The sequence below is a fragment of the Ascaphus truei genome, chromosome 13 (genome assembly GCF_040206685.1).
Source record: "Ascaphus truei isolate aAscTru1 chromosome 13, aAscTru1.hap1, whole genome shotgun sequence".
In the NCBI taxonomy this organism is placed as follows: Eukaryota; Metazoa; Chordata; class Amphibia; order Anura; family Ascaphidae; genus Ascaphus; species Ascaphus truei.
Genome location: NC_134495.1, coordinates 16,411,138 through 16,425,023, shown reverse-complemented (window position 1 = coordinate 16,425,023; position 13,886 = coordinate 16,411,138). Strand labels below are relative to the sequence as shown.

Here is a 13,886-nt window from a genome sequence, read left to right as displayed (position 1 = left end):
CACCTTGGGTCTAATGACTGCAGCTTAGAAATTTCTGCAACATTATTTCTTGATTCCTAACTAGTCCTTTTAAAAAGCCGCATGTGTTGTATTTTCTGTGCTAAATGTGCTTTTGTGTTGCTCAAAGTCGGCCTTTTAAGAGCGAGATTTTGAAAGCTGTTCACCATTTCTTTCATCATAAAACTGATGTTCTAAAGAAGTTGCTGTAAGTGGCTTCCATTATGTATGTTGCACAGTGAAATGACAGATGTCAAGCAGTAATGTTGGCTGTTCATGTACTTCATATTGCACATGGATCCATGAGAGGTGCTATGCCAGGGTAATTCAGTTCCATTACTCCAGGGGATGCTGATTGTATCTTAAAATAGAGCCTGATGTGTTTTCTCCAACTCAGCTTGACCAAGAAGCCCAGTGCCCACCTCTTAAGAACTGTTTATACACTGGGCACACACAACACACTTGGAATCGCTCAACTGCTACTCCTTAGTAAATAGATCAGAGATTGCTAGGGAGTCTGATAAAGGAAAGTCCAAAGGGGAACGTAGGCTGCAGCCCAGGAGCCAGGTCAACCAAGACTAAAAAACAGGGGATTAATACAAGTGTGTACCTGCCCAAAAGTCGGTCTCTTTGGGTGCACTCGGCAGGGAACTGGCAAGGATTATATAAATATAAAACATAACCTTTAATTAGCCAGAATAAAAGAAATAAAATATATGAAATCGAAAGTTAAAAACACCACTAGAATTGGACGTAAGGGAGAGTGTGGTCATATAGTGTTTGTATTATCTAATCAATCAGCATATATTCTGATTCATAGATTAATTGTCAGTGCAGGGATGGTTATTATAGATGATTGATCAGGGGGCTGATTGGACCCCCATTTTTTTAAGGAAGATATTAAAGCTGTAGAGTGGATTTAATCCTATGTTAGACGATTTTGTTGTAGCCACAATGATTCATTCAGCTGAAAGGCATTGGTAGCGGCGTTTAAATCTCTCACAGATATATTAGGCTAGTGCTAGCTGCAAAATAGATAGTATAGTAGTAACCGTTGGCACCACATGGTAGATTGGGCCTGCAGCAGTTTAAATAGCCATTTCAAGTTGTCACGGGCAGCAACTGCAGGGCTGGAGTCCAGTTGCTGGATTGGGAAAGCAGGCAGGCTCCGGATACAGGCTGAGGTCAGAGTCAGGTAGCGGTGGTCCGGAGACAGGTCGAGGTCAGAGGCAGGCAGGTAGCGGTGGTCCGGAGACAGGCCAAAGGTCAGAGGCAGGTAGCGGTGGTCTAGAAACAAGCCGAGGTCAGAGGCAGGCAGGTAGCGGTGGTCTGGAGACAGGCCAAAGGTCAGAGGGAGGAAGCGGTGGTCCGGAGACAGGCCAAAGGTCAGAGGCAGGCAGGTAGCGGTGGTCCGGAGACAGGCCAAAGGTCAGAGGCAGTCAGGTAGCGGTGGTCTAGAAACAGGCCGAGGTCAGAGGCAGTCAGGTAGCGGTGGTCTGGAGACAGGCCGAGGTCAGAGGCAGGTAGGTAGCGGTGGTCCAGAGACAGGCCAAAGGTCAGAGGCAGGCAGGTAGCGGTGGTCTAGAAACAGGCCGAGGTCAGAGGCAGTCAGGTAGCGGTGGTCTGGAGACAGGCCGAGGTCATAGGCAGGCAGCAAGCAGATAGCGCGGTCAGGAACAAGCCAAGATCAAGGACAACAGAGGAGCAACAAAGTAAGGTCTGAATGGGGTCTGGTGCACGAGGGCGAGAGAGCAAATGCTGTGGTAGATAGCTTGGCCCTGACAAAGCTCCGCCTGGAGTTAAACATGCGGCACGCAGCACCTATTGTTCCTTTAATGTCTGTTAGCAACACAATGATGATCTCAGGCCTGAGTGGGATAACAATGGCAACTGTTATTTAACCTGATATGACACGACAGAAGTTGAGTTGTGGGGGCACATTCTTGGTTCAGTACATGTATCTTTGTCTTGTTGCATTGTATTTTGGGCGTTCCATACAAAACTCTTAAAGTCCCTATGGCAACCCGTTTCATAAAGCACTTATCAAAACTGTACTTTCTGATGCCATCTCAGGTTAAAAGCCAATCCTTATTCTTTTCCAGAATTGTAAGAACACGCTACTGTATTCCAGCGTCTGAGAAAGAAACGTTATTGAACATTCCATTGTATAATTTACCAGGCAAATCAATATTTACTGTCCTGCTGAATAACCCCAGACTTAATACCACTGCGCGGCAGCAGGAAATGTACTACAAAGCATTAAGGGGAATAATGATTGGAATGTAACAATTTGTTAGCCTCCATAAACAAATATTATGCGGCTCTTCACATTGTAAGAGTTGGCCTCCTTCACGGACAGATTTTGCTGAAGAAAGAAATAAAATGCTGATTATTTGTAGTCTCAGTAGTAGTAGTACGGTGTCGGAGACGAATGCTTGCCTGTTAGAAATAGTCAACCATTTGCTAATCTGAGTGCCGGCGCGCTGAACGTCGTCGTATGGATACTGTTTGTGGTGGTTGGATTGTGTTGAAATTTAAGCGAGTACGGGATGTGTGTGTGAAGGTTAACAACTTGATTTAACATCATTATTGTTAAAATCAGAGATTTTAACTATATATTGCCATGCTCAGTAGCACTCCTCTGTGACATTCATATGCTTATATATATATGTTGTGGTTATTTTGGGGGTTCAATAGGAGCTTGTTAGGTGTCCAGTATGTTTAACATCATTATTGCCATAAAAAAAGGGATGTCGCTAATGACAAAATAAAATAAAAAATGGCCATATGTGGATAGGAGAGTTAACAGGTGACTCACAAACTATGCTGCTATTGTTCTACTTCTCCGATAACAATGCACGGCTCAACCCCCTTATAACGCTGTGCTTGGGGTCCAAAGAATCACATCGCGCTATAAGCGGATCGCGTTAGAAATAATGTACAATTGTATGCATTGTACAATAAAGTATTTAAGATACCAATAATCGTGTTGTAAAGTATTCATACATACGAAAATTGGGAGCCGCGCTTGCATCGCGTTATAACGGGGTTGAGCTGTATGTCATTAGAACGATGAAGTGCACAAGGGAGCCCAGTAACTCAAGGACGAGATAGGCAGCCAAGTTAGAATAGCAAAGAGAACAGTGTTTAATTAATTCACGAGAAGACCTCTTTGTGTTTGAGAAATGAGATCTGCTCAGTTGACACCCTTTTATGCGGGTACTTTCTACAAGAGGTCTCCCAGTGAAGGACTCAAGTGGTGACTCCTAACTTTATTTGACATTTTTTAAATGCTGGATTTTGCCATCTTCCAAGATTATTGCTACGTAATGACACTAAGGGTCTTATTCTATATTCACCGAAGCAGCAGACCTGCCATCTTTGGACTAATACCCCCCTTGACTTTTTTTAATGTACATTTTGGCTGAAAACAGTCAGATCGGTTGCCTCGGGGGCTATAAAACATACCCTTAGGGCTCATATTTACTAAGCAGTGCTATGGCACGAACCAACACTGATCAGTTCATTGGTCCTTCATGATTATTTTGAGTGTTGCTTCCCTTAGTGGAGACATTGACCCAATAAAATAACAGGAGAGCCCTTCCCCACCGTTGGTGCCTGGAGCATGTTAGAAGGTCTCTGAGGGTTTTGTACAGAGATACTCCATATCACCACACAGCAGGCTGGTCCTTTAGGGGGTGGACATGTAGAATTGTCCCATCCCATCAGTGAACTGCTTTTAAACATAAGCTGATCTTGCAGGCACGGAGAAAACATCATTACAGCAGCTTAGTTCAGAAAATGAAATCCAATTTTTGAATAAATCCATTCAAATTCTGTGTCCCAGGAATTCGGCAGGACCGGGGCAATTTGCATCTATTCCTCTTGATATGCGGCCTCAGGAGAGTGAAGGACCCGCTCTATCTGGTTGAAACATTTGCAGGTGGGTAATCTTCTCAAAAGCCCTCCGCTGCAGGGCCAGGGCTATTTAATTGTGTCTCCCCAAGCAGAAATATTCTGAGGGCCCACGCGTAACTCCCACTAATCCCTTAAATGTACAGGCCCAGGTGTGTTCTTCTGATGGGGAGGGAGAGAAAATGGTAGATTTTGAAAATGTACATTTTTTTTCTTTTTGTCAAAAAAACATGCAATAAGGATTTAGGGTTAGATTTATTAAATGGTACTAAGCCATACGGTACCATATGGGCTGTTACAGGTTAGCAGCATTTAGCAAATGTGGTCCTTAATTGCATATGCTGCATTCTATATTGCTGCTATGGGACGAAACGCCAACACTTTTAAAAAGGGGTAAAAAGTCCACATATTGGCAAGGAGATATTTTTTTTTCCCAATCTTTTTCGTTTATTGGAGTTTTACAACAAAAATACAAACAGTAATAGCATATTATCATTGACAGTGAAGTCATAGGCACATGACTGCGGATTGTATAAATCGACACCAATAAACTGATTTTCTCTTTACTTAAAGATGTGTTAAAGGGGGAGACAAAGGGAGGGGGGAAGATGGGAGAGACAGAGAGGGATGGGGGGGGGTTATGGGATTGGGGGGCGGGGTGGTAAGTGGAATGTAACGGGCAGTCGACTCCAATTCCGGTACTCTCTTGGGGTTCATGTTAGAGCTAGGAGCTGAAGGATCTGTGGGGGGACGGCACCCGGCCACGGTTCCCAGATTTTGTAAAATTGAGGCATTCTTTGTTTCAACATGGCTGTGAGTTTTTTTTCCATGCTCATGACCATGTTTATTCTATTGACAACTGCACTCTTGGAAGGTGCTTTTACTTGTTTCCAGGCCGCTGCGATTGAGCACCTGGCGGCAGTTAGGATAGAGGAGATCAGCCTTAACATTGGGGAGGGCAGGTCATCTATAGGTTTACCCAGCAGATATGTCAGGCAAGGAGATATTTAATGATTTATTTTTTTTACATGGTAAGGGCAGTCACTGTACATATGAAAAGCCTCTGGAAAGAGTAATGTTAATGAAATGTATCATTTATGTTCAAGTCTCCTTTAACCCTTTTAATCGCTGAAGAGGTGAAAATACAAATTGACATTTTCCTTGAATCCAGTTGTTTTTTTAAAAAAAAAAACATCCACTGAGCGAATGTATTGTTTTTATGGCCTTGCTTGGTGGTACCTGAAATAATTAGCACTTAGCAGCTATTGAATTTCCAGGGGGGGGGGGAAACACATCAGTGTATTTTAGAGTAATATCAAAAGTTTGCCGTTTCCAACTCCCTGGTGTGGAAATGCTGAGGGTCTGCCAGCACTGTAAAGGTTAAGCAGCAGCCCGTGCTGACCTCCATCCCCCCCCCCCCATTTGACTTTAAGAGATCTCTCCTTGCTCTTTCCAACACTGTTTTTATTATTGATATCTGATGCTCTGCTCAGGAGATATAAGCGTTAGAAACATTAAACAACGGGGAGGTTAAACCGTGCGGCTGCCGGCGCAGTCTAAAGGTTGCCATGGTAACCGCCGGAGCTAGAGATTAAGGAAATCTTGATATTTAACACAAAAAAAAAAAAACATTTTAATTAAAATGTAAAAAAAAAAAAAAACACAAAAAACCTGGCCGTCCTCAGGAGGCTATACAGTAACGTGAGATAAATGTGTACAGGCTTCTTGGGGGGAGAAGAGGGGGCCGTGCTGCTTTCAAGGTACTGCGCATTGTTGGGGAGGATGTTAATTGTGCCCCAGGGTTGCAGTATCCATAGGATGCTCGGGGGTTATAGTACTCCAGCTCATACGAGTCCAAGGTCAATCATTTATTATGGCAAGTGGAAGTTGTGTTCCTTCCTGCTGGATAAGAGGGGCACGGCCGTGAACATGAATCCTGTGCAAAGTCATCTGTTGCAGCAGCAAAACATGTGAAATCTTATGGTTTGTTTGTTTGTTTTTTTAATCAGTTCTGTAGTATTAGGTAATACTTACTGTTTTATTTTCTTGTTCAACTCCTTAATGCCATTTGTAATGAGTTGGAATACACTGAGCATCCTTTGATTTCTATAGCAGGTTTTTTTTAGCACACGTCCCCAGCAGTGCAAGATATTTGCAACACTTTCCTGTTTGTGATCATTTGTTGCCAATGTTCCCAGCAGTTTCGGCTGCAAACTGTAACAATAGCTAATGTTACCTTAGTAATGCAAGGCTACGCTTATAGTGCCGGCGACGTCAGGCTACGGTCGCTGGAAAAATCAAATTGAGATGACTTCCAGCGATCGTGACCAAGCCGCGCTCCGTCGCGTCGCGCTTACTATAAGCGCACGCGATGGCGGCAATGCATTTGTTTTGACGTGATGTCGCGTCGCTGTCGCCGGCACTATAAGCGCAGCCTAAGAATACATTGATCTCGCACTGCTGGGGAAGTGGGCTAAAGCCTGCTATAGAAATCAAAGGATGCTCGGTATAGTAAAACTCATTAAAAATGGCATTAAGAGTTAAATTAAAGAATAGAATGTAGTACGGACAGTATTATCTATTACTACAGAACTGACTTTATTTAAATACACGCGTAGGATATTGCATGAATGGCAGCATTTCCCTAAAGGGGAGAGAAACACTGACCCCTAAACAAGGAAGTATCACGGGAGCTGGGGCTCCTAGAGCTAAAAGAATAATGTGGTTTAGCTCAACGAACCCCCATGTTCTAACGCTATAGGGGGGTCCCTGTAGCTAGAAATAGCACCGTTCAGTTCCGGAGGACCCCCCCCCCACCCCCCCGTTTGTATGATGTAAGCAGATGGAATGACTACTTTAACCTTTTCACTGCTGGACCGGGTTCTGATAACCACTTCCTCAGTCTCTGTTTGAAAAAGAATGGAAATGCATATGAATCATGTCGCATTCATTCCACCTCATTACTGGCCACGCTTTGGGCCACAACCCCGGGCATATAGGACTTGTAAATGTTATTGGCGTAATAGATTTCTTTAAATTAGATTGATTTGGGTAGCCCTAGTACTGGACCTATGATGCCCAGGTAGGTAGCCCTGCATCCCGAACGCCTTCATACGCTTGTGCATCCCAAGCCTATAAAGAGGCTCGTAGTGGTACAGTAATACCCCCAGCTTTTTATTCATGTGTATTATAAACCGTTTCTGTGCATTTGTTCACAAAACCTGCATATTTGCATTTCAGTAGGTGCTGCGTCCGGCTTAACCCAGGTGAGGATTTGTTGAGGCCCATGTGTCTGTACCGCCTCCTGATTACTAACGTTAATAAATCCAATTATTGCAAATGCTTTCACTAGTACAATTAATCAGTTCACAGATACTAATTGTACTATAACTGATATAAAAAATCAATTCAGTGTACAGTGAAACTTGTAGGCAGCAGAAATCCACTTGTTCACAGATTTGCAGAAATCCTGATTTGTACTTAGAATAATCACTAAAATAATAAATTTAACCCCTGTTCAATATGTGGCAAAGCCATCCTCTACTTGCTCAGGAACATTTAAACTCAATTTTTTTAATTGGGCTTCCATTTCCCAGAGCACGGGGAAGACCTATTGTCCCTTTAATGTCTGTTTGTTTTGTTTTTTCAAAATTTATGGGTTTTTTTTTCGTTTTTTTAATCTGCATTTATTTTTAACGGCAACTAAAAATATATAGTTTGAATCACAAAATGAATCCCTTACTCATTCACATTCTCCCCCAACCAAATATATTTGCCAGTTAAGCAGAATAAAGAACAGAAGATAGTTTTTCATGAATAACTGGAAAAGGAGTTGTGCTACAAAAATAAATGCAGATGGAAAATGTTAATAAAAAAAAAATCTAACATCTGACCCTGATCATAAATGAAACCCATGTATCAAATGACATAATGAAATCATTGTTAAAGAGCTAAGATAATGGAGGTAAGTATGCTGATTTTTGTAATGCTTCCGTAAATTGGACGTGATTTCCATAGCAGCCAGTGGTACGATATGCACTTACATGAAAGTGCCTGGGCTCAGGCACTCAAGGTTTCATTGTTCCTCCTCTCCCATAGCAGTGGCCAGAAAAACGAAGCTCCTTCTTAAAAATTCAGTGAACGTGCTTCACTATTTTTTCTTTTCTTCTTTTTTTCTTTTTCTTTCTTATATGAGGTGCGCTGATTTTTTTTCCCTGGACACATCATCGTTTCAACCGGGAACTGTTCTTTTTTTTCACGCAGCGCTGAACTTTACAATCGCGCATGTAGTTAAGACTATTTTTATTACTGTTTTGTTAGCGCATCCTAAATTTGTTTATATTTTGTCATTTCCATAGCGCTTAATAACTTGCTACAATGTTTTTTTTTTTTTGGTCTGGATGTTTGTATCCGCTTTGCTATTAGAGGGGAGAACGATGCAATACACAGCACAGGGCTAACAACTTGGTACAATGATTACTGTCAGGCCAGAACTGCTTCGCCGCCGGAACAACGCAGTGAAAGGGGGTTATGGAAGGTATAAAAGGAAGCGGTTCTTGGTGGCTTAGGAAAAAAGGGACGTGGTTTGGCATTCTGTATGCTTGGGATAATCAGTAGCAGGGGCAATAATTACCCAAAATGCAAAGCAAAGCACGACAAAAGGGTAATAATGCACACAGGAAAAAGGCCAGCGTAATAATGCAAAATAAAACTAGATTTTTTTTTTTTTAATAGATAAGCAAAAAAAATATCTTGCAACAAGTATACAAAGAAATCGAGCATTGTCCCCAAAGTACACAAAATTATCCTTACAAAAAAGGGAAATTCACGCACGCTGGCAGAGGAAAGCGCAATGTTTTAAGGATAGACACGTTCTCATGGGGATTCCCTTGAGAAAAGGTCTGTACCCAAAACGTTGGAGATTTGGGGTTTGGGATCCCCTCGGCAGGATCTTTATCTGAAACATTGGGGGATTTCTCTGTCTGCATTATCCTATTTTTGAGCGGGTCTGTAAGTGTTCTATTTTTGGTTTATTTTGGGTACATTGCTTGATTTCTTTGTATATTTCTTTTTCTTTTTTTTTCTGCAGTATTACGTTTGCCTTTTGTGTGCATTATTACACTTTTGTTGTGAATGGTGGCTACACACACATCACACTCACACACATCACACATCACACTCATGACACACACACATCACACTCTCTCTCACTCACACAGATCACACTCTCTCATCTGCATCTGTATCCCGACGCAGCTGTTTTTCGCCTGAGTCTCCCTGGCCTCAAAGGGGAGTTTCAGCCGAAAACAGCCTGAATGGCCACTCTGGGTATACAGAATAACCCTCTAAAAACAGTCCTGCTGATCAAGCTCCACTGTACATTAGTGTCACATCACCTTACCAGCGCACAACCTCAGAAGGTTCTGTTTTGTGCACAGTGCAGAACTCACAGTAAAGGGTAAAGCTATTTCTTGTTGAAATTGGTTTTGTGCATACACCCCCATACAGTACCTGTGTAGCACAGCATAGGACCATTTTAACATATGTCCTTGTTCTTTTAGAGTGGCATAAAAGGGATCCCAGCGTTTACATGGCTATTATTGGACCATCGGTGAGTTAGATTTTATTTTAGCATTCATATTAAAACTATGGCTATTTTCTCAATCCTGGTTGCATTTGTTCATTGTTCCAATGCCCGGGTTTCTGATTAAAATGATTAATATTATCACTACCGCACTGACCACGTATGTAGGGGTTTTATAATAAATGGGAAACCAAGGAAGGTACAGATGCAATAAAGCATTGTGTATGCAGGTAAATATTGTTAAGAAGGGAAGCTCTGGTCAGAGGAGCTTACACTCTATTTAATTTTCTCTGTAGCAATTTACACTGGAAATACACTTGCTACTGTACACACGCAGGCCTCGTGGCGGCTGTGAAGAGTGTTGTTTTGTAAAGATATATCCAGCTCAACCCGCTTATAACGCTGTGCTTGGGGTCCAAAGAATCAAATCGCGTTATAAGCGGATCGCGTTAGAAATAATGTATAATTGTATGCATTGTACAATAAAGTATTTAAGATACCAATAACCGTGTTGTAAAGTATTCATAAATACAAAAATTGGGAGCCACACTTGCATCGCGCTATAAGCGGATTCGCATTGTAACGGATCGCGTTGCAGCGGGGTTGAGCTGTATATATATTTTTAATTAACCTTTAGTAATTGTGCAAGATATAAACAAACAGGGCTAACATTCCATGGTACGACTAGTAGAAACTACTTACTAATGTCATCTCAGATGTTCCTTAGGTTTCTATCATTTGATTCTGGCTACTTCCCAAGTTATTGAAATGTTTTTTCATGGAACAATGGGGGGACAGGAGGAAAAATAATGTTTTCTCCTATATTAACTGCTAGTCTGTCAGTTTATATTTTGCTTTGCTTTTTTACACTACTTTCCAGCCCGTAGGCAATGTGTCTTTCAACACAAAATTTACAAAGCAAGAGATAAATAGGATTTCCACTTCTAGTCCAATTTTGCAACGTATGTTTTCATTCTAAAATATTGAATATCCAATTTTCTCTCTGCGTTTCTTTCCACCCCGATACACAAAAAGATTTCAAAGTGAAGTGGTGTGGAAGATACATGTGAGAAGGTACAGTGCTCTCTGTGCTACAGATCAGAATAATATGCGTACAGGGGGCATAATCACCAGGCATTTGCATTGTCTGTTTAAATCTACTTGGAATGTCTCGTTTTGGTTTAAACACATGAAATCTAGTACCAAAGCAGTCTGAAAAATAAGCATGCTGACAACCATCACCATGTCCTTCCCAATGTCTAACATTTCTGACTCTTAAAGACATTTGATAAATCAGTAAATTAATGTTTTTGAATCTAAGTCTGGGTTGTAAACCCTATTACAAAACTGCCCTAGATTTCTCAGAGTAAAATAATTCCATGAATATGAACTTTTATTTTCATATACTGTATCACTTTCTCCCAATGAGACACAAAGCGTGTCACAATTATAGTGTAGCGCACGGTACGTGGCATATAGGAATGTTAGATACACAGTCCCTGCCCCGTGGAGCATACAATCTGTTTTTGGTGCCTGAGACACAGGGAGATAAAGTGACTAACCCAAGGTCACAAGGAGCTGACACCGGGGAATTGAGCCAGGTTCCAACACAGTGTCATTGTTTACAGAATGAGTGTCTTTACTCACTGAGCCACTCCTACTTTGAGAAATGGTCTCGAATGTATATGGCGTTTTATTTTTACGTCGGACTCCGGAAAGCTTATGACCCCAGCACTCCTCCCCTATTTTCTACAGGTCGATCCGGTGTTTACACACGAGGTCGTAGCCAAACTGCAAAAGTAAGTATTCTGTGAATTCTCGTCTGCCTCTGAATATAACATTCCTAGGAATTTCTCATTTCAACATACACATTTGATAGATAATCCCTAATTTCCCGATTTGCATTGTAGCCTTTGTTTATTACTACAGGTACATTCTCATCACACAAGATGAGACGGTAAAGCAAGAGTAGCCAACTCCAGTCCTCATGGGCCACCAACGGGTCAGTTTTTCAGGATATCCCTGCTTCAGCATAGGTGGCTCAATCAGTTGATCCTTAATAAAATGCCTCAAAGCACGAAATGCGTAGGAGTGTTGTATCCTCCACCGTTTTTTTTAATGCAGCTTCAATAAATAATATTTTTTATTGCCCCAAGACCTGCTCTCTGTTGCTGTGCACCACATAACTTTTTTGGATATCTCTGGACGCGGCTGCAAGCTTGAGTACACACAAGGGGAACGCAAAAGTGAGTACTCTCATTTATTATGGGCCATCCCAAGAAGGAAGGGAAGTCATTATAAATCACTCAATACCTTTAGGGAATCATTGAGCTATTATGCATGAAGATTGAGAATTATACTTTTATTGAACATTTCCCCATGTGTTGCGACCTTTAATGGAATTATCTGATGGGACTAGACGCTTGAGCGCCTGCATACACCCATGTACACGGCTCAGTAAGTTGCTCAGTCAACGACTGGGCCACCTGTGCTTGAAGCAGGGATATCCAGAAAACATGACCAGTTGGCAGCCCTTGAGGACTGGTGTTGCTCACCCCTGCATTACGCTGGCGTGTTATTGACCAGTAGTGAAGAAGATAAAAACACGTGTTATTTAGCATCTGCTACATCTTTATTGGCCGTTATTTTCATTGGGTTTTCTCACGTGGTATTAATAATAATAATAATAATAATAATAATAATAGCAGCATGTTCTTGTATAGCGCTGCTAGTTTTACGTAGCGCTTTACAGAGACATTTTGCAGGCACAGGTCCCTGCCCCGTGGAGCTTACAATCTATTTTTTGGAGCCTGAGGCGCAGAGAGATAGAGTGACTTGCCCAAGGTCACAAGGAGCCGACACCGGGAATTGAACCAAGCTCCCCTGCTTCAAACTCAGTGCCAGTCAGTGTCGTTACTCACTGAGCCGCTCCTTCTCCCCTTCTTCCTTAATGCTTTGAGTTTAGAGGATGGCAAGAACGAGGCGATTGCAGCGTGGAGTTAGAGAGGCAATCCAAGCGGGCAATTTGTTTGCAAATGTTTTAACATAGGTTTGAAGCAGGGGGTCTCCGGAGCTGAACCCCATTAATTTAATCTCTGGGACCCCCTGCTCCCAGAGATTCTCACCTCCGAAGTGGGTGCCAGTAGCCTCTGTGCTCAGCTACCAGGGATCACGTAATATCCGCTTTTCAAAGCTTTCGCGCCCTGCGGGCAAATAGGAAGCCGTGACATCATCCTGTGCGGTTACCTATTGGCCCACGGGAGCTCTAAAGTGCAGAGAGATACCAGCGCCCCCTTGGGTGGTAAGTATCCCTGGAAGCAGGAGGTCCCCAGGGCTGAAATTAACGGGGTGCAGCTCCGGAGGCCCCCTGCTTCAATTCTATGGAACAAAATAAACAAAAGGGGAAAATAAACGTCCACTTGGATTGCTGCTTTAAGTGGGGAGTTATTAACAAATTCTCTAATGTGGTCGACTTCCGTAGGAAAATGCAATCACTCTTACACTAAATCTTTGTTTGTTTCTTGTGTAAAAAAATGAGTCTCTCTAGTTTTCTTCTTTTTTCCCCTTCTAATCTTATCAAATAATTAGTATTCTAAATATGCTGCCAAACATTAGTCAAACAAAACAGCCTGGATCAACATAATATAAAACATGTCACAAACCGTCTATTCCCGAAAGATATAGGGTAAAGATTAAAAAAATATATATATATATATATATATATACAGTGTTCGACAAACCTATACATTTGCTCGCCCCGGGCGAGTGGATTTAACCCCCGGGCGAGTAAATATTGGCCCAAGCAGCACACGTTTGGGAGGGTTTGGTGCTGATGTGGGGGTGCGGATGTGGGTGTGCCGATGGGGGAGGTGCAAAGGTGCCGATGTGTGGGTGCTGATGGTGTTGATGGGGGCTGAGAATGGCGGGGAGCCGAGAATGCCAGTGTGCTGGGGGGGCATGGGATAGCGGTGTGCTGATGTGGTGGTGCTGGGGATAGTGTGTGTGTGTGTATACACGTGTGTGTGTGTGTGTGTGTATATACATGTGTGTGTATACACTTGTGTGTGTGTATATACGTGTGTGTATACACGTGTGTGTATACATTATGTGTATGTATACGTGTGTGTGTGTATACGTGTGTGTGTATGTCTACATGTGTGTGTGTGTATGTCTCCATGTGTGTGTGTACGTGTACATGTGTGTGAGTATACGTGTACATGTGTGTGTGTACGTGTCTCCGTGTACATGTGTGTGTGTCTACGTGCGTGTGTGTCTACGTGTGTGTGTGTGTCTACGTGTGTGTGTGTGTGTGTGTGTGTGTCTACGTGTGTGTGTCTACGTGTGCCTGTGTGTATACGTGTGTGAATACGTGTGTGTACACGTGTGTGTT

The 13,886-nt window shown here is 42.4% G+C and overlaps 1 protein-coding gene across 1 annotated transcript in view; it reads left to right on the top strand.

Annotated features, from left to right (window-relative positions):
• The window catches only part of GLT1D1 (glycosyltransferase 1 domain containing 1), a 58,495-nt gene that overhangs the window by 25,655 nt on the left and 18,954 nt on the right, over positions 1 to 13,886 (top strand). Inside the window, exons 7-10 of the mRNA XM_075569234.1 lie at positions 3,845 to 3,940; positions 9,474 to 9,523; positions 11,252 to 11,295; positions 11,426 to 11,464. Of these exons, the coding sequence (XP_075425349.1) occupies positions 3,845 to 3,940; positions 9,474 to 9,523; positions 11,252 to 11,295; positions 11,426 to 11,464 (229 nt within the window). The remainder of the gene's footprint in view (positions 1 to 3,844; positions 3,941 to 9,473; positions 9,524 to 11,251; positions 11,296 to 11,425; positions 11,465 to 13,886) is intronic.